At 41.6% G+C, this 17,369-nt stretch overlaps 3 protein-coding genes across 4 annotated transcripts; 2 read left to right on the forward strand and 1 right to left on the reverse strand.

Annotated features, from left to right (window-relative positions):
• Positions 1-346: 346 nt before the first annotated feature.
• On the forward strand, positions 347-3,905 carry LOC140772991 (ACT domain-containing protein ACR3). Of its 2 annotated transcripts, none has more exons than XM_073115284.1 (8): positions 347-909; positions 1,054-1,131; positions 1,724-1,769; positions 2,033-2,147; positions 2,229-2,593; positions 2,660-3,073; positions 3,156-3,260; positions 3,341-3,905. In XM_073115284.1, exons 2-8 carry the CDS (start codon positions 1,061-1,063, stop codon positions 3,743-3,745), a joined length of 1,521 nt encoding a protein of 506 aa, XP_072971385.1. In that variant the 5' UTR covers positions 347-909; positions 1,054-1,060; the 3' UTR covers positions 3,746-3,905. The 2 variants fall into 2 exon arrangements, with proteins under 2 accessions (XP_072971385.1, XP_072971384.1); XM_073115283.1 differs by having other exon boundaries at positions 348-900.
• Positions 3,906-4,754: 849 nt separating this feature from the next.
• On the forward strand, positions 4,755-7,647 carry LOC140774922 (GTP-binding protein At2g22870). Its single transcript, XM_073118107.1, has 4 exons — positions 4,755-5,298; positions 5,419-5,488; positions 6,733-6,895; positions 7,054-7,647. Exons 1-4 carry the CDS (start codon positions 4,812-4,814, stop codon positions 7,270-7,272), a joined length of 939 nt encoding a protein of 312 aa, XP_072974208.1. The 5' UTR covers positions 4,755-4,811; the 3' UTR covers positions 7,273-7,647.
• An 891-nt stretch (positions 7,648-8,538) lies between these two features.
• LOC140774821 (U-box domain-containing protein 30-like) lies at positions 8,539-11,657 on the reverse strand. The gene has a single exon (XM_073117955.1). It carries the CDS (start codon positions 11,223-11,225, stop codon positions 9,879-9,881), a length of 1,347 nt encoding a protein of 448 aa, XP_072974056.1. The 5' UTR covers positions 11,226-11,657; the 3' UTR covers positions 8,539-9,878.
• Between the last annotated feature and the right edge of the window lie 5,712 nt (positions 11,658-17,369).

Raw genomic sequence — 17,369 nt, forward strand, 5'->3', positions numbered from 1 at the left:
TGATGAATAATTATTCATAATTTTAGTTAGCGTTATCGCGTACTTTTGGTAATCTCAAGCTTGCTTGGCTATTTAGTCTAAAGCTCATCTTGCTTCTTCTCGGAGGATAGAAACTGGCTCAAAATTTCTATCTTTTTCGTGTCACGTGGGGTGTTCGTCTATCCTAAACTTGTGGTGATAAAAATGAGTGCGTTTTCAGATATGTCAGCTATGGATAAAGATGAATTTGTGGGCCGTTGTTCATCGCCTCAGCTCAAAATAAGGTATACGTTTTCACACCATCTTAGATAGTAAATAGTAAACCAAGCTGGTTTTGTTAAGCTCTCCCTTGCCTCTTACCTGCTCTTACCGAGCTCGTTAAACCCATCCGAACCTGATTAGAGAAAAAGAATTGACACTCCTGATGCTCTCGGAAAAGTTAAATTAGGAGGTGCTTATCGTAACTCCTGCGATCGGGATGGTTGTCTATTAGCGAGCTTTTGCACCCTGGCAAACCGCACGTGTCCGATCGACTTGGCCCAGCGAACCGCCGCGCTCGAAGCAGCAAAGCCTCCGCGACACGTGGGGAGTCTATGCTGACGTGGCTGGCGCCTTCGGGCTTCCGTTCGTTCTCCGGGACTCTCGAGGCTATAAAAGGCCTCTGTATTCCTCTTTCCCACGCACTCCTCCCCGACCTCTCTCCTCCACCGCAAGAGAGACGTTGAACTCGGCGGTAACGCCTCGCCTTTTCCATTTTTGCCTCTGACGGAAGCACGCAATCTCTCTCTCTCTCTCTCTCTCTCTCTCTCTCTCTCTCTCTCTCTCTCTCTCTCCTTGCTTTGCTTGTGATCGGATCGAGAGCAGTTCGATTTCGAATCCCGCGGTTAAGAAAGAGACGCAGAGAGGACGTCTCCTCGCAAGGTCATCCCGGTATCCTTTCGCTCTATTATTTGAATGCGATCTTTTCGGAATTCGTTTTAGTTGTTCTCGCCGTCTGATACGTACACCCTGTTGATGCGATCTGACTGTTTCTATTTTATAAATATTTGTTGCTCTCTTTATTCTCTGTCGCAGGTGAGAGATGAAGGGCGTCTCGAGCCCTTACTTCGACCCCGAATTTGATACTCTCATTGAACGGATCAACCCCCCTGGGTACAACCTTCTCTCTCTCCGTCTCCAGATTCCTCTTTTTTAGAGTTAATTTATTACTCTCTCCATCTCGATTCCTCTTTTTAATAGTTAAGGTACTCTCTCTATATTCCTCTGTTTTAACAATTAGGATAAATTACATCCTGATCCTGTCACCCTTTTAGAAAAGAAAAAGAAAATACTCTTAAATTATTTAAATGTCTCGCCTAGTTTTCTCCCTAGATTATTAAAAAATATTTAATAGATGGACGAAAATACCTTTCATCTTTCTTTCTTTCTTCTTATATTCTAATATCACTCTCTAAATCGATCTTATTTAATTTCTTTAAAATCCACTCCTGATAAAAGAAGCGATGAAAAAGTAATTTTTTTATCTATTTAATTAGTTAGTTAATTTTTAATACTTTTAACAGAATTTCTAACAGCTAAGGTCTAATAGTATAGTTATATATTCCCTATATATTTTATAGCATATATATGTTTTACTTTTTATAAATTAATATTTTGAGCGGATCAAAATGTAATTAATTTTAAATTTTAATAATGATTTGTTATGGGGTTTGTTGGTGTGTTTGATTGATTTCGATGGTTGCAGGGTTGTTATAGACAACGAGACATGTGAGGACTGCACACTTGTCAAGGTACTCGCCGTTCCCTCTCTTTTATCATATCTCTCGGAAAGCGACGAATTCTAGGAGTCAATTTCCGACATGTGATTCTCTTCCCCATTTTGAGAGAGAGAGAGAGAGAGAGAGAGAGAGAGAGAGAGAGTGACATGTCTTTGTTCTTTTATTCTTAACTTTTCCCTTTCGGTTGCGAACTGGAATGATCCAGACGTCTCTCTCGCCGTCCGATACCGATTCGGGGGAGAATCTGTTGAAGAAATAGACTGTTGGTTGTGCAGGTAGACAGCGCCAATAGGCACGGGATATTGCTGGAGATGGTGCAGGTGCTCACCGATCTTGACCTCGTGATCTCCAAATCCTACATCTCGTCCGACGGCGGCTGGCTCATGGATGGTGCGTATTGTACTGCTCTTCTTGCGTCCATCTCGTCAGTTGATTTTGATTGATTGATCTGTTGGTGTGAAACGGATGCAGTGTTCCACGTCACGGACCAGCTGGGGAATCAGCTGACGGACCGGAGCCTGATCCAGTTTATCCGGCAGTCGCTCGTGGCGGGAAGGAGGGGAGGTAGCCCGAGGCAGGTGCGCACGTGCCTCGGCAAGCTGGTGGGGCCAGGCCGCGAGGAGGCGTCGGAAAGCACGGTGGTGGAGGTGACGGCCACCGACCGGCCTGGCCTGCTTTCCGAGATCGCGGCAGTGCTCGCAGTGCTGGGGTGCCACGTAACGTCGGTCCAGGCGTGGACGCACAACTCCCGTGCGGCGGTCATCCTCTACGTGACGGACCACGCCACCGGCGAGCCGATCACCGATCCGGTCAGTCTAGCCGACATCGAGGAGCAGGTTGGTGATTCGTCATTTTCTCCAAGAAAGCGGTGAATTGTGACGATAACGATATCTATCGCACAGGTGGACAGCGTGGTGGAGGCGCGTGTTAGCATGCCAGACGAGAGGCGGCGGGTGAGCGTGTCGGGTCCCACACCGGGGCGCGTCCACACAGAGCGGCGGCTGCACCAGATGATGAGAGAGGACAGGGACTACGAGACGGGGCCAGCTCCGCCGCCTGCCGAGGCAGACCAGTTCGCCGTGGCCCGCCTCGAAGCAAAGAGGAGGATTAATGACTCTCGTGGGCGTGCACCTTCGGGTTCGGGGATAGAAACCCGGGTATTGATTGATAGTTGGAAGGGGAGGGGGTACTCGGTGGTGAATATAAGGAGCCGGGATCGTCCCAAGCTTCTGTTTGACACCGTGTGCGCCTTGACGGACATGCAGTACGTGGTGTTCCATGCCTCCGTCAGCTCTCACGGACCTCTTGCCGTGCAGGTAGATGATGCAAAAAACTACTACCCCAAGCAGAGGAGGGAACCAATTACGTGTGACAATTAAATAAAATTAATGTACGCAGGAATACTACATCAGGAACAAGGCCGGGTGCGCATTGGACGAAGATGGCGAGCGGCAGAGGGTTACCCGATGCTTGGTGGCCGCCGTGGAACGCAGAGTCTCCCACGTAAGTCATCTTCATTTGCTCCTAGTCCTAATTTGTTTTGAGCCTACTGGATTAAGCATCAACTATACAATCTCTTCCAGGGGCTGCGGCTGGACTTGTGCACGAGGAACCGCGCGGGGCTGCTCGCCGACGTGACGAGGATCCTTCGTGAGAATGGGCTCTCACTGGCGAGGGCCGAGTGTTCCACACGCGGCGAGAGGGCGGTGGGGACCTTCTATGTGACGGACATCTCCGGCGCTGCCGTGGACCCCAAGGCGGTGGAGGTTGCCAGGGAGGAGATCGGCGGGGACGGTGTTTTGGAGGTGGGTAAAGATGTTACTCCTGGTTGGCCGCAGGTGAAGAAGAGGAACAGCAGTCCGTCCATTGTCATTGGCGCCGGCAGCAGCAACAGCATGGATCAGGATAGGCCAAGGTTTTCTCTGGGGAGTCTCCTCTGGTCTCAGATCGGGAGGTTCTCAAGTAACTTTGGGTCTATTAGATCATGAGTCTGATGAGAGATAGTGTGAGTGAGACCCAATTCAATTTGCATCTAGCTGTGATGTAAAATAGACATGTCGATTTCCTTCCTATTGCTTGTGTCAGTAAACTAGAACAGTTCTATTTATGTAAATATAGTCTATATCTAGCGCAAAAATGGCTTCTATATCCATTAGTGAGTCTACCCTCTGTTTCCAACCTTATCCTTTTTTTGCGGCCTCTGCAACGATACATGCCCTGCCTGGCTGCCTTCCATCGTCCGCGAGTATCAAGAATACGCGTACAGTTTGACTACTTTCGGATGACCCTTTCAAGAAAAATCGATATTTTATGATGAATTTCTTACGGCAAAACTCAATTTATACAAGATAATATCCAAACATTTCCAGCAAGGAGCACCCTATCTCACGGCAGGGGAACGGGTCAACAAAATTTGTCTTGCCGGCTGAATCCGAAGAATGTCCTCAAATTGACTACCTAACATGCGACGAAACCCAACACAAAGCCTACTGGATTTTTCTCAATTCAAGTACGATACGGAATTATTATTATGTTTTGAAAGAAAATCAACATAGAAAAACAACGAAAGAGTTGCCACTATCTCAGAGATCAATGCAATTTCTACGGATGCATCAAGATGCTTCTTCGCCAGAAGAAATTACCCCATCCCCACCCCCCATCACAGGAGGTCGCTCGACCTCATCTTCCTCGGATTCAAGCCAAAGGAGAAGGAGGAGGCGGTGCCTTAGAATAGAACTGGTGATCCAGGGTTTTTTGTGAGATCCGGAGCAGTGATCTCGCGATGGCTCTTCTTTTTTCTTCGAGAAAATCACAAATAACACCTATATGTTGCCTATAATACAAATAAATCCTCATTTGTGTAATATAGTAGAAGTAAAGGGTGTTATTTGCCATTTCATAGAGTGGCCCTTCTTGGACCTTGTGATCTTTTCTGTGTAAGATGGGCTTAGCCCAATACTAGCTACACAACAAATCTCTAAGTCTCTACTCTACTACTCTTGTCCCACCTCCATCCCCTCTTAGCCTCTTCTTCTTCTACCCCCAATCTCCATTATGCTCCTCCGCAATCGCCTCTTAAATCCCCAAAATTTTCCAATAATAAACTTCTCGTCTCCCCTCCCCTCTTCTTCCTCCTCCCTCTCCTTCCTCCGACCTCTCTCTGTTTCCTCTCTCCACGCCCCCACCAACCCCTCTCCTCCCAAGCGATCCTCCACCGCCCAACCCAATGCTTCGGCTTCGGCTTCAGCGGCGGCGGCCGCAGGATTTGTGCGCACGGCACTCTTCGTCCCCCCGGGAGTTTCGCGGGATGAGGTGACGGCTGAGATGGTCCTCCCGGGCTCCAACATCGTGGTGGGGCCTTATGCGGGGGAGGCGAGGATCAAGATGGTAGAGTTCGTCAAGAGCAGCGCGCGTGCCCGAGATTGTCCCAAGGACAGCCGTCCCGAGTTCGCCATCCTCGGGCGCTCGAACGTCGGGAAGTCGTCGCTCATCAACACCCTCGTCCGCAAGAAGGATGTCGCCCTCACATCCAAGAAGCCAGGTTTCGTGTGAAAGATGCGACTTTTTTTTATCACTTGCGGGTGTTGGGGTAGTCAAAATGTTGGTGATTTTGGGTCATTGGGTTGTATTGCTTTAAAAGTTCGGTGTTTGTTGTGAGCAGGGAAAACCCAACTGATCAATCACTTTTTGATTAACAAGAGTTGGTACATTGTGGATTTGCCGGGCTATGGGTACGTGCTCTTTTTGCACTCTCGCTTGCACAGCAAATGTTTATTTATACACTAGTGGCTTGCGTGAATCTTTTTTTCTGAAGAGCACGCTTTACTGATATCATAGACATTAATGTAATCTTTAGATAGCAAAATGTGGTTGTAACTGGTTTATTCACTTCCCTTCTTGCAAATTATTTAATTAAAATGAGATGAACTATTGACGGAGCTAATTCCAAGTAATGAATTTGATTAGCAGTATGAAACAGATTCAGATTGTAAGGCTTCCAGAGTGCATGTAAGTAGTTACTGCATTATCATATTACCTATGTAAATTGTTGTTCCACATCTTTTATTTAGGGACTTACAATGTAGTTTAACCTATTACTTTTATCTTAGTCATATCTGGTACTTGAATCCTTTTGTAGAATAAGGTAGTCTAGGGCCGCTGGTAAATATTCGTATAGATAGCTTGGATATGGCTAATAACATAGGCATTTAGGTAAATGGTTTTTCAAGTCTAGCATTAGATACGTTCTTCACATTGCTCATCAGTCTTATTGAATCTTAAATCACTTGGGAAGCTAAAGTTACAGTAAGATAGAAAGAAGTTACTGATTGAATAAGTTATTCGATTGACATCCTTGATGGATATAATATTATGCTTCACCTAGTTCAGAAATAGAAGTTATTTTGAGACATTGGAATTGCATAAGCCTTTTACCATGTTTCTTATCCCTCCTCCAAGCAGTCTCTAGGTTTCTACTGCTATTTATTCAGTGCATCTAGGAACACTTACGCTTTCTAGGTGAGATAACTAGGCTCTAGGCTCTATTATCACCTTAGGTGATTTGCACTAAAAAGGAGAAACACTCCACAAATATTAAAAGAAATGACAACACACAAAAAAAGTACAGCAGCGTATCTTGGTATTACCCAATTCCTTATCCATTGGTTACAGAGCTCTAATCTTTATTATCAATACTGGTTGTTTCAACTAACTGATTTTGGAGGAAAAGTTTTCCTCTCCAGAGTAAAGGTACAGTATGGCCTTCATTGGATATTATAGGTGATTATATTCTGCTTTTCTTTTGGAATTTATTTGCTCCATTTTAAAGCTCCGCTAGACTGACCAGATGACTCACTTTAAAATCTAGGTTTTCCTAATGCTTTTCCTTGAACTATTGTGAACATTACCTCACTGGAATTTGAAATGGTGGGAACCTTCTATTATTGTGTATAATTGATTGTTCTGCTGCATATAGATTTGCTAACGCTCCTGAGTCGGCTCGGATGGATTGGTCTTCATTTACCAAGGGTTACTTTTTAAATCGTGACACTTTGGTTTCAGTCCTGCTTCTTGTTGACTCAAGTATTCCACCTCAGAAAGTTGACCTTGATTGTGCTAATTGGCTTGGTCGAAACAATGTAAGAGACCTGTACTTATCTATTTCCTACCTTTCAAAGAAAGATGCATATAAATGTTTAACTCTGCTTCTCTACCTCCTACTTGTCAATGTAAGATCCTTATAACTGTTAGCGGTCTGTATGCTCATGTTTCTTGTCCCGTTGATGTGGTGATTTAGATTGGAATGACTTTTGTCTTCACCAAGTGTGACAAAATTAAGAGCGGTAAAGGCAAACGGCCAGATGACAACATCAAGCATTTCCAGGATATGATCAGCAAGTTCTATCAGGAACCTCCTCCATGGATCATGACTAGCAGCGTCTCATGTTTAGGACGTGATGAACTACTTCTCCATATGTCTCAGCTGAGGAACTACTGGGATAATGAAGCAGTTTAAATCTTTATATTTGTATTACTATTTACACATCTCATTGTATACTAAGCTTTAAACATGGATGTGATTACAATTTTCACCAAAGGAAAAGTTCATCAAGCGGAGGCACATGTATTTCTTTTTTACTGGAAGCCTCATCAACAGAGGGAAGACATTTGTTAGGATGGAGGAGCTAACATGTTGAAAATCCACGGACTATAACAAGAAAGCTGTTTCAGCCAGGACGACAGCCATTTCAACATAACTATGCTGAGTAATGAGGGACATCTTATTGTTAGTAATCGTGACAAATTATGTAAGTGACTTGTTTGTGATGCAATATTGTCAACTAATTAAGGCTATTTTAATATTCTTGAAAACTAGATTGCATGTTCTATATTGCTATTGTGGAATTTCCATCATTTAGTATGTGGTCTGACCATATGATCAGTCTTCCTGGATTCCAATCCGTGACTCTCCACTGGATTCTTGGACGTTTGTAAATTTATTTAGCTATCATTTGGATCGTTGGGACTTCATCTCAAGCTCACCTGGCAATTTGTTTTTATCCATTAAAACAACAAGAATTCATCTCAAGCTCACCTGGCAATTTCCCGGCTATGAGAATATCCACAGGTGGGCTGATGACCCCCTTGTCTTGCAAAGGGTCAGCATTGCCCATTGCTCCGTGGGACCAAAATGGACCTCTCTGCTCTTCCAGCTTATAACTGCTTGCAAAAAAAATCCAAAAAGAGCAGTACAAGAGGTAAGTAGCATCACTGAGAACAGAATTGAATTGACTCGCATTTAATCTCTGGACACTCACAGTGACAGCAAACTACCAAAGCTTTCAATTTCCATGACTCCCGAGTACCTTCCTCACTGGTAGAGTTGCGAAAATTTCTTCTTCTTTCTTCTATTGAACTTATGAATTCAGGCTACTGCTGCTCAAGGTGCATACGAAAGACTTAGTCAAATTCTTTCATCAAATCTTTCACCAATATTTTAGTCTTATATGATTTCTATGTATATTGATTCCTATATTTATATGCTTAGAAAAAAAAAAAAAAACTTGTAATTTTCTTTTTTACTCTTTTAACTTATGCACATAATTGGAGTATTAATTGCGCATGCCCATCCAGCTAGTCATATAAGAGGTGTGCTTTGCTGTTGGGCCAGACAGAATGTGATATGCAAAGAGCTCTACTACAGGAATATGAAGTCCATCAAATTACAATACGATGCATTTATCCTCCAAAGTAAAAGAATGGACACAAGCTACTCTTCACAAAGCTTGTGAAAGAATGGGTCATTCTCTGAAAAGTTCTTTAGAAAAAGAGCCAAAAATAAAAATAAAAAAAGCTTCTGAAAGATGTGACCCATTTAATTTAACCAAAGGACTGCCCTTCCCCTCCTCTCAAAGGGCATCTCAAGACACCTCTTGTCTCCTGTCTTTTCTTTTCCATTTTCCCTTTTCCCTTTTGTGGCGTTCTTTTTATCCCTTCGTGGTGTACCCTGGAGGCAGGAGGAGAAGTGTTCTTCCTCCTGCCCAAATGCATGGCTTCAATGCTTCGTGATACAAAAGAGGGAGATGAAGTATGTCATGGAAGGGTCTTATCAAGAGATCTTTCATAGCAAATACGACTTGATGGTTGCCCAGGTCAATGGTCATCACCACCCTTGATAGTAGGAACAACTACTCAGCCTTAGCTGTTAGTAGATACCACTCCTTTTCAGCAACTAAAAGCAAAGCCTGGAACCTAAGACTTTCTGATTTCTAGATGCCTTTGGTCTTTCCTCCATGCTAGTAGAAAAGTTGAATTGGAAGTAGAACTAAAGAGCCTAATCCATAACACCATTCCATGACGGGATGCTGAAGAATAGAAACAAATCGACAACTAGATTGCCTTCTAAGAGAAATTGCAGAGATTTGGTGTCAAAGTTCACATCCTCAGATGGGTCTTCCTCAGAAATAATGAACTCCAAACTAAAATGATGCTGACTAGTGAGTACACCAAGAGAGAATATAAATATATATATATATACATACATCTGCTACTGTGATTAGCGAGCAAAAGAGAAGCAGAGAGCACTGGGCTGTGAAATACTCTGACAATATGCAAAACTACAAGCAAAAGGCAATTCAACTGCTATGTGTGACTGAAGCAAAATTTTATGGTGTAGGGAACTCTCGCATTCATCCATTACATCAAGGGAGAATTCCAAGCTCTTCTTGCAGACCCACACTTTCCAAATTAAACACAGGGAAGGACTTCGCTACCTTCTTGACAAGACGAAAATGAATGCCATACGTCCCAACCCTCCCCCATGAGCTTATTGAGGAGAACAACTTTTACAACCCGGAAAGTGGATCCACACCAATGTACATTCAAATTGCTGATTCTATTGTATGAAGGAACCAATAGAACAGGGAGTTGCAAAATGTCTGTATTTATACACAGATTACAGAGCTTATATACCTCCGTTTTCCACCCAATCTTCAGAGCCACCGATCTATAGCATTACCTTCACTCCAAGCACCAACTCTTTGCCTTCGCTGATCGCTCTGATTCCAATCAAGTTGCGCAAGGATGGAGCAAGCACAAGATCAAACAGTCAGTCAACCTCTATCATTGGATAGTCCTTGTGAGCTTGCACTTGGAAATGAAGAGGGTAGCAGTGTAATTGAGACTGCAAAGCTTCAACAACTCTGCGGACCGATGCTTTAGATCCGGATTGCATCCACTCTGCATGACGAGCAATAATTTTGCAGCCAGGCCGGCCTCCACCGCCGTCGACGCGCATTCTTCAGGCGCAAGCTTACACACTGCCGACAAGATGGACAATGCGTACTGAGTACAAGACTCGGACACCCTCATAAGCAATCTCACCGTGTTCGGGATCGTCTGTGAACAATCCTTCAATGCCGCCCTGCCTTCTGGGATTGAGGCGAGATCGTCCAAGATCTGCAATGCTGATTCCAAGCAGTCGGGATTCAGATTGGGCAATAGCTCAACAAGCTGTGGTACTGCGCCAATGCTCACCACCAAGTTCCTAACTTGCTTATGAGAGCATATCTTCTTTAGCAATCCAACCCCTGAAGCAATCCCAGTTGGGTGTCTTCTATCCTTCACCAGCCTCAACAATCCGACCAAAAGGCTCAAACTTGACAGTATCTCGTGCCGGAAATCCTTCTCCCCCATCAATATCTCAATGAATCTTGTGCAATTGATCTTGGTCTCGATGGTTCCTTCATTGAGCATGTCGACGACCAGCGAGATCTTCGCGGGCTGCATCAGAACGACCTTCGATTCAGAGTCGAGTGAGAGGTTGACGAGAATCGCGACCGCCTCGGACCCGACGGCATGAGAAGTAAAAGGACCCAAAAGAGAGGAGAGAAGAGCGATTCCGCCATTGTCGGCTATAGTCTTCTTGATAGATTGGTGAGAAAAGACGAGCTTTTGGAGCTCTTTGAGGGCTTGGACGCGAGCCTGGCCCTTGACCTTGTTGCGGAGAGCGGAGATGAGCTCGGCGGCGCGGCCATGGACGTCCTCGGAGCGCTTCTTGAAGCGGAGGTACCGCTGCGAGAACCAAGTATGGATCAAGTGGTGGAGAGTGTGATTTGGGGTGACAGTATCATCCCAGAGCTCTTGCATGGTAGTTGGGCAGGTGAGGTGACCCATGGAGAACCATTTGAGTATATTGGACCTCTCATAGGTTTGTCCGGTACAGAGGGTAACGGGATCCACCATAGGCTCGAGCGAGATGGGGCAGATGAAGACCGTCGGGATCTCTTCTCCGACGGTTTCGAGCTCTTCTATCATCTTCTTCAGGTCGAGCTTCTCGCCGGCCCCGGGGATCCCGCCGCCGGCGATTCCGCCGCCGCCCAAGATGCCATCTTTTACGAAGGTCTCGAGATCCATGACTTGTCCGCCTCCTTCTAGCTTCCAAGAAGGGGGCTTCTGGTACTGCGGCATTGCTTGGAAGTAGAGAAACAAAACCCAAGATGCAATTTTCGAATGGGAAAACAGACAAGGGAGGCGAACGGAGAACTAGAGAGAAGAAAACGGAAGACCCAAGTGGGAGAGGAGAGAGAGAGCCATCAACATCATCATCACCGGTATCATGGAGTTATGATCTCTTCAAATGGAGCTTATGAAAAAGGTGGGTCAGCAGCAAAGAGAGCAAATCTCCAGTCCCAGATCAAAGGAAGAGCAAAAGGAGATATAGTAAGGGGAAAGATCTCAATTTCTTAGAGGAAGATTGAGATAGAGAGAGAGAGAGATGCCCACAAGCCAAAGTAGTCCCAGAAGAGATCTGGGAACGAATTGGGCGTGAGCTGTAGCAAAGACACTGGCATCTCCTAGCTCAGAGAGAGAGAGAGAGAGAGAGAGAGAGAGAGAGATGGGAGGGTGGGGTTGTCTCTCTCCTGGCCTTCCTCTTTTTTGTTTTTGATTTTTTCGAAAAGGTCCTCGAGAAAAAAAAAAGAAAAATTATATTTTGAGGAGGGGAAGACCGGCTGTAGACGGTGGGCAGAGCGCTTCAGCCTCGGCACCCGCACCACACGTGCAGTCATGTCGTCACTGTACGCCGTTTACCCCCGGTTTCCTTCCTGATAACGTAGTCGATAGGAGAACCCCAAAGACCGTGGCAGCCGATAAAATGACACTCTTGCCCTCATGTTTCTCTAAACAGATCCTCTATTTATAAGATACATTTTCTACCACGTTACTCAATAATTGAACATGACTGCAAGTCTTAAGAGATAAAAGGGCAATTTGGTCCACACGAAAGTACGTGGGAAGAAGGCGGAAGCCTAAAGCACGGTTTCTCTCGGTAACCCTAAAGGGGCAATTAAATTATTGGTGTCAAATATTTCCGAGGCATAAAAATAAGAGATTAGCAAGTAATTAAAATTAAGAAATGGGCCCCAGGCCCACTTTCCCATGGAGGAGGCTCTTTTCAAATAGAGTGCCAGATCAGCAACTTTGACCGACCCTTAGACTGTACCCTGGGGGATCTAGTCTTATCACCACTTTGCTGGTCCCACCTGCATTGCTACCTTTCGTATCCACTGTTCTCTTGACAAGTGGCAGGGGTCCTCTTCATTAGATTCAAAATTTTGTACGCTTTTTAATTTTTTAATTTTTATTGTTCAACCATTTTATTAAAATATTCAAATAACCGAAGCCAAGATATCCCAAATTTCTTTTAGCTAATATACAAAATTATTATTTAATTAATATATAACAATATTAGGGCCTAAGTTTTAAATTATTATGCTGCCGAGCAGGCAAACTATGCCAACAATAAAAATTGACAAAATGAATACTATTAAACCACGAGCATCTCAATTTTATAAAGCCTAACTTATTTAATAAGTCTTGATAGTAGAATATTTAAAATGTAAAAATGAGAAAAATTGATAGTAAATAATCATAAGTTGAAAAAAAAAAGAGAATATAAAATAATTTCTACAAAAGAAATATTTTAAGTTAGTTGCTATAAAACAAACAAACAAATATTTTAATCTTTTAATTAGACTCTAAATTTTGGTCCGAGGTCAAATTGTATTTTGCCCCAAAGTTTTGCGTAATGGTAAGAAGATGTAATTTGTTTACATCATTAGGCTGGTATAATATATTAGCATCAACTAGCATATATCCAGATTACCATTCTCAAAGGATTCTTTAGCTCGTTACTTAGAAAAAAGTAAGCAGTGTCGATGGAACCAAAAGGGAAGGAAAAATATATATATATATATCATACCTTTTATTTTCTTATTAGACAATGAAGCAAGTCAATAGGTCAAATGAAAGATAGGTTTTAAGACAGGTTGATGTACCTAAGCAAGGTTTTTTTAGGCTTATTTCTCTAAAGAATTGTTTATAAAAGAAAAGAGTCATTTATTTATTCAATAAAATGAATAACAACGTATCGACAATTTCATCTACTATTCCTCCAAATAGTTTGATAACTTTTCGCAAGAAAATGGTCTCCAATCTCCATTGCCACTTTACCAAACTCAGCTTGGTATATCAGTTGTCTTCTTCTGCCATGCAAAAGGATATGGACTTCAATCTTCTCCAGTAAATCGAAATGTCCAAAATGCATGCATGCCGTGGTTGATGGTCCCCACTCCCCTGTATTTCCACCGCACTAAGTGGCGACTTCACAGCTTTATCTATCTTCTTCACTGGGTTGCAGAGATTGGTATCTGAATGAATTGTTCATTGATAGAAATAGCAAGTAGCTAGCTGGAATACTTCACCCATATGCTATGTCTATGTCTAGTGTGTTCTGCATCTTACTTAAATTCTTAAAAGATTGGAGATGAGAGATATGGGATATGACCTCCTTCAAACTCTCATTTCTAAAAGCTTCTTCCTTTTGCCCTAGCACTGAGAGATATGTAGTAGTCTTATATGGTCATTTCTCTTTCCTCCTAATTTTTCATATATTAAGCTTGTATAAGTTGAATCTTAACAAATCATCTGTCTATAGATAATCCCCTAAAAAAAGGAATCTCCTTTTGTTAAAAAGAATATTCCACATTTGACAAAGCATATGAATAGCACCTTCCTTTCATGTTTATGATGGCAACTATATTATAGGAGATTAATATCTATTATTTCAAAATCAATGATGAAAAACTTCAACACTAAATTTTAAATCATATAATATCTTTTATTGGCTCGATTTTTATGATTGTTAGAATCAAATTATTACCGTCAACAATAATAACTTTAAAAATGGATTCAAACAATGTGCACCTATAATTCGTAGGGCGAGATTTAAACTCATAATACTTTATTATGGTATCGGTTTAGCATAATTTCTAGTAATTTCAACAGAAAACCTATTCCATAATTTATAAAAGAAACCAGAAGAGTAGAACGGTGAGTGGATATTAATCATTCGATAAAAATGAGGAACCTAAGAAATGTAACCACTTTTATGGCATAAGAATGTTGGTTATGGCGGAAAGGCCTCGTGAGCTCGCACGAGATGCACTACGTTATTTTTTGGGTGAGTGGGGTCAGTAGTTCCTTGAAGTTGCCGACCAATTTTGGTTGGATCTCTCTCCTTGACCATGACCTCACCTTCCCAAAGAGACAAGGTGGCCATTATTGTTGTTAGTTAGGAAGGAAAAGGAGAAAGAGATAGGGAAATCCCTTCGTTGGCCTCTTTCCCAACCCCATCTCGGTGTGGGAGTGGGACAACGCTCACGTTTAGATCGACTTAGACCCAATCTTTGCTAATTGGAGTTGGACCTGAACACCCCCACCCTTTCCCATCGATCATCTAGAGTTAAAAGACACCATTTCCCAATTGGACCACTAGATCGAGGCCCACATCCTCTAATATATCGTTCAAGTAGTGACGTAGATTTTAAACTTCATTTCATGACAAAAAAAGGTAACTGCTTCTAAAATATACGTAATTTTGGGTGATGACTGCCCGCTCTCCAGAGCATTATGGAATGATAAAATAAAAATAGGGTATTAAATTTTACCTTCTCTGTACTAATAATTCAATATAACAATCTAGGGGATAAGAATATGGGCGTTAAAACAATTTAGTATTTTTAATATATATATATATATATATAAAATAACGACAAAATATCCGAGTTTACAAGTATATGTATACATTACATAGCCTATTAATGCATTTAAAATGAATAGAAGTGGGTCTTTGGTGAATTGCTAGCTTGAGAGAGGGAGTTAGAAGGACATTTGTCACCTAGCTAGTGCGTCTTCCATTTAGTCAAATTTTGGGTGCATGCCAGCAAGTGCAAGAGAGGGACGTTTGAGTGCATGCTAGCTAGTTTAGGTTCCATCTCTTTCTGTTCTCTTCTTCATCTATTTTGTAGCTATTTTCAAGTTTGTCAAAAAGAAAAAGCTAATACAATCCCGTTTCAAAGAGATAGAGAAGGGGGATCATTTGCCATGGCAGTGCCGAGAGTGAAAGGAAAGAATTAAAGAAGAAAAAGAAGAAAAAGAAGAAAGAAGAGTTGTCTGATTGCTGTTGTCGTCGTCGCATGTCATCACCGCTACCACTACCTCTATCGCTTGCAACCGTCGCTCACAAAAGGGGGAAGAAGAAGAGATAGATGAGACGTCGAACTGATATTTGAATTAGGGCTAGCAGTTAGGAATTTTTTTTATTAATCACTAATTGTCAATTGGATAGTCTGACCTTACTAGATCAGTTATAACAACTAAGCGGGCCTTCAAATGATAAGGCTGGCCGCTAAAAAATAAATGACAGCCGCCTTTAACAACACTGATCTACACTTACCCCAGAGAGAGAAATAAGATTGTTATTGTTGTCTTCTTCGTCATCACTGTAAGGGGTTCGTTGACTTCGGCCACGCATATGTCTAAACTCTATGAAAAGATCGCTCCTCTTCCTTGTAGTGCTAATGCTCTTTTAATCATTTGCCTCTGACAGATCTTCTTCTATCAGAGGAGATGAGCTTATCGATATGCATCTTCCCTATCGAGGCTATGGTTCGAGGGCCTAGATTTTGTTTCATACCTTGGTCTTGGTGTTGGCTTGGAGGTTGGATTTGGCTTGGATCTAGGTTTGAAATTATGTATGTTGCCTTTCACAGCACCGCTTGGATCCACCTACAACCATACATCTATTGGTTCCTGTTTGTTCCATTTTTCGTAGGTGTGAGTGGTTATGACGATACTGTTGGAAGTTAAAACCTCTACTCCGACATTGCAGATTGGGCCATGTTTTTTGCTTTATTTTGTGTGCTATTTCGACTTTCGTACTGTATATTTCTTTGTAAACTGTGACGCCCTTGCTCGGCGGGCATGTGCACACTTGCGAGCCACACCATATGCGACGCACACAACAAAACAGATAGGATTATTATGCATTGATACAATTATATTCATATAATCTATTTTAAGATAAATTATACTATTATCGAAATAAATATGTTAGCATATCTAAATTCATAATAATCATTCTAGACTACTACATAATTTGGTATGATTCACATATACTACAATAAACCATCAGGATACAACAAATACAATTAATAATACTATCTAACCTATACAATATTCTCTATTATACAAAACAGAGTCTAATATAGTGGAATACAAATTATTAATCAAATTTTATACTTTTCTTCTAAATAACAAATCATATGTATTTATTAAATACTATAAAGATCATACAACTCATAAATTTAATTTGGGTGGTAAATAATTCAAAAGATATATAATGTAATATAATTTTCAATCATATACTTATTACATGCATACTACAAATCAACTCGATATAAAATATAAGTAGTATATTTATCTCTAATCATCTTTATGTATCATCTATATACTCATATCCAATATCAATCTAATTAGATGAACGATAAAATTTATTCAATTGTAATCAACTTTATATAAAATTATATAATTATATTGTAGGTCAAAATCCAAACGTGTATATTTAAGTATAATATATCATAATATGAAAAAACTCTCTAAAAGTTAAGACTATTCACCGTCTATCATATGACAGAAAACGCATACACCTCACATCAATCAACCACACATCAACTTATTACTAGCCGAGTTGATGAGGTCTCAAATAAAAGATTCAGGATCTAAAAATATTTAAGTAATATGAATTTAGTCATTTATTCAATTATAATTCAATTCATATAAAATATAATTATTTATTAGATTTAGAGTAATTACTTTTATTTTTATTTAAGTAGCTAGATTTATATTATAGATATAATCCCGATACTATAAATATACTATTATTACGAAGTGTTGGGAGGCTTTAGAGAGGGAGAGAGGCAGTGCCGAGAGGCTTTCTACGGTTGCAGGGCCACTGCAACTAGCTAGCACAATGTGAGTGTGACACACCCAAAGCCTGCCAAAGAAGGTGAGAAAATTTCTCACTTGCTAGGCTTAGCTTGGGCAGGAGAGAAAATTTCTTACCTACTAGACTTGGGTTGGGTAGGAGGTTGGCCACAACAACATGGCCAATTGCATCATGCCCCAAAAATTTATTTTATTATTACGAATTTCTTAAGGGTCTGGTGTCTTACATAAACATATGTTTAGAATTAAAAAAAATAAAATCAAACA

This window comes from Typha angustifolia, chromosome 13, assembly GCF_048772165.1.
Source record: "Typha angustifolia cultivar Huaian chromosome 13, ASM4877216v1, whole genome shotgun sequence".
Lineage (NCBI taxonomy): Eukaryota > Viridiplantae > Streptophyta > Magnoliopsida > Poales > Typhaceae > Typha > Typha angustifolia.

Coding starts and splice junctions, on each gene's coding strand:
- LOC140772991 (XM_073115284.1), top strand. CDS start 1,061: ATGAAGGGCGTCTCGAGCCCTTACTTCGACCCCGAATTTGATACTCTC. Junction 2,594..2,659: donor TAGCCGACATCGAGGAGCAG/GTTGGTGATTCG, acceptor TCTATCGCACAG/GTGGACAGCGTGGTGGAGGC. Junction 3,074..3,155: donor ACGGACCTCTTGCCGTGCAG/GTAGATGATGCA, acceptor TAATGTACGCAG/GAATACTACATCAGGAACAA.
- LOC140774922 (XM_073118107.1), top strand. CDS start 4,812: ATGCTCCTCCGCAATCGCCTCTTAAATCCCCAAAATTTTCCAATAATA. Junction 5,489..6,732: donor GTGGATTTGCCGGGCTATGG/GTACGTGCTCTT, acceptor TGCTGCATATAG/ATTTGCTAACGCTCCTGAGT. Junction 6,896..7,053: donor ATTGGCTTGGTCGAAACAAT/GTAAGAGACCTG, acceptor GTGGTGATTTAG/ATTGGAATGACTTTTGTCTT.
- LOC140774821 (XM_073117955.1), bottom strand. CDS start 11,225: ATGCCGCAGTACCAGAAGCCCCCTTCTTGGAAGCTAGAAGGAGGCGGA.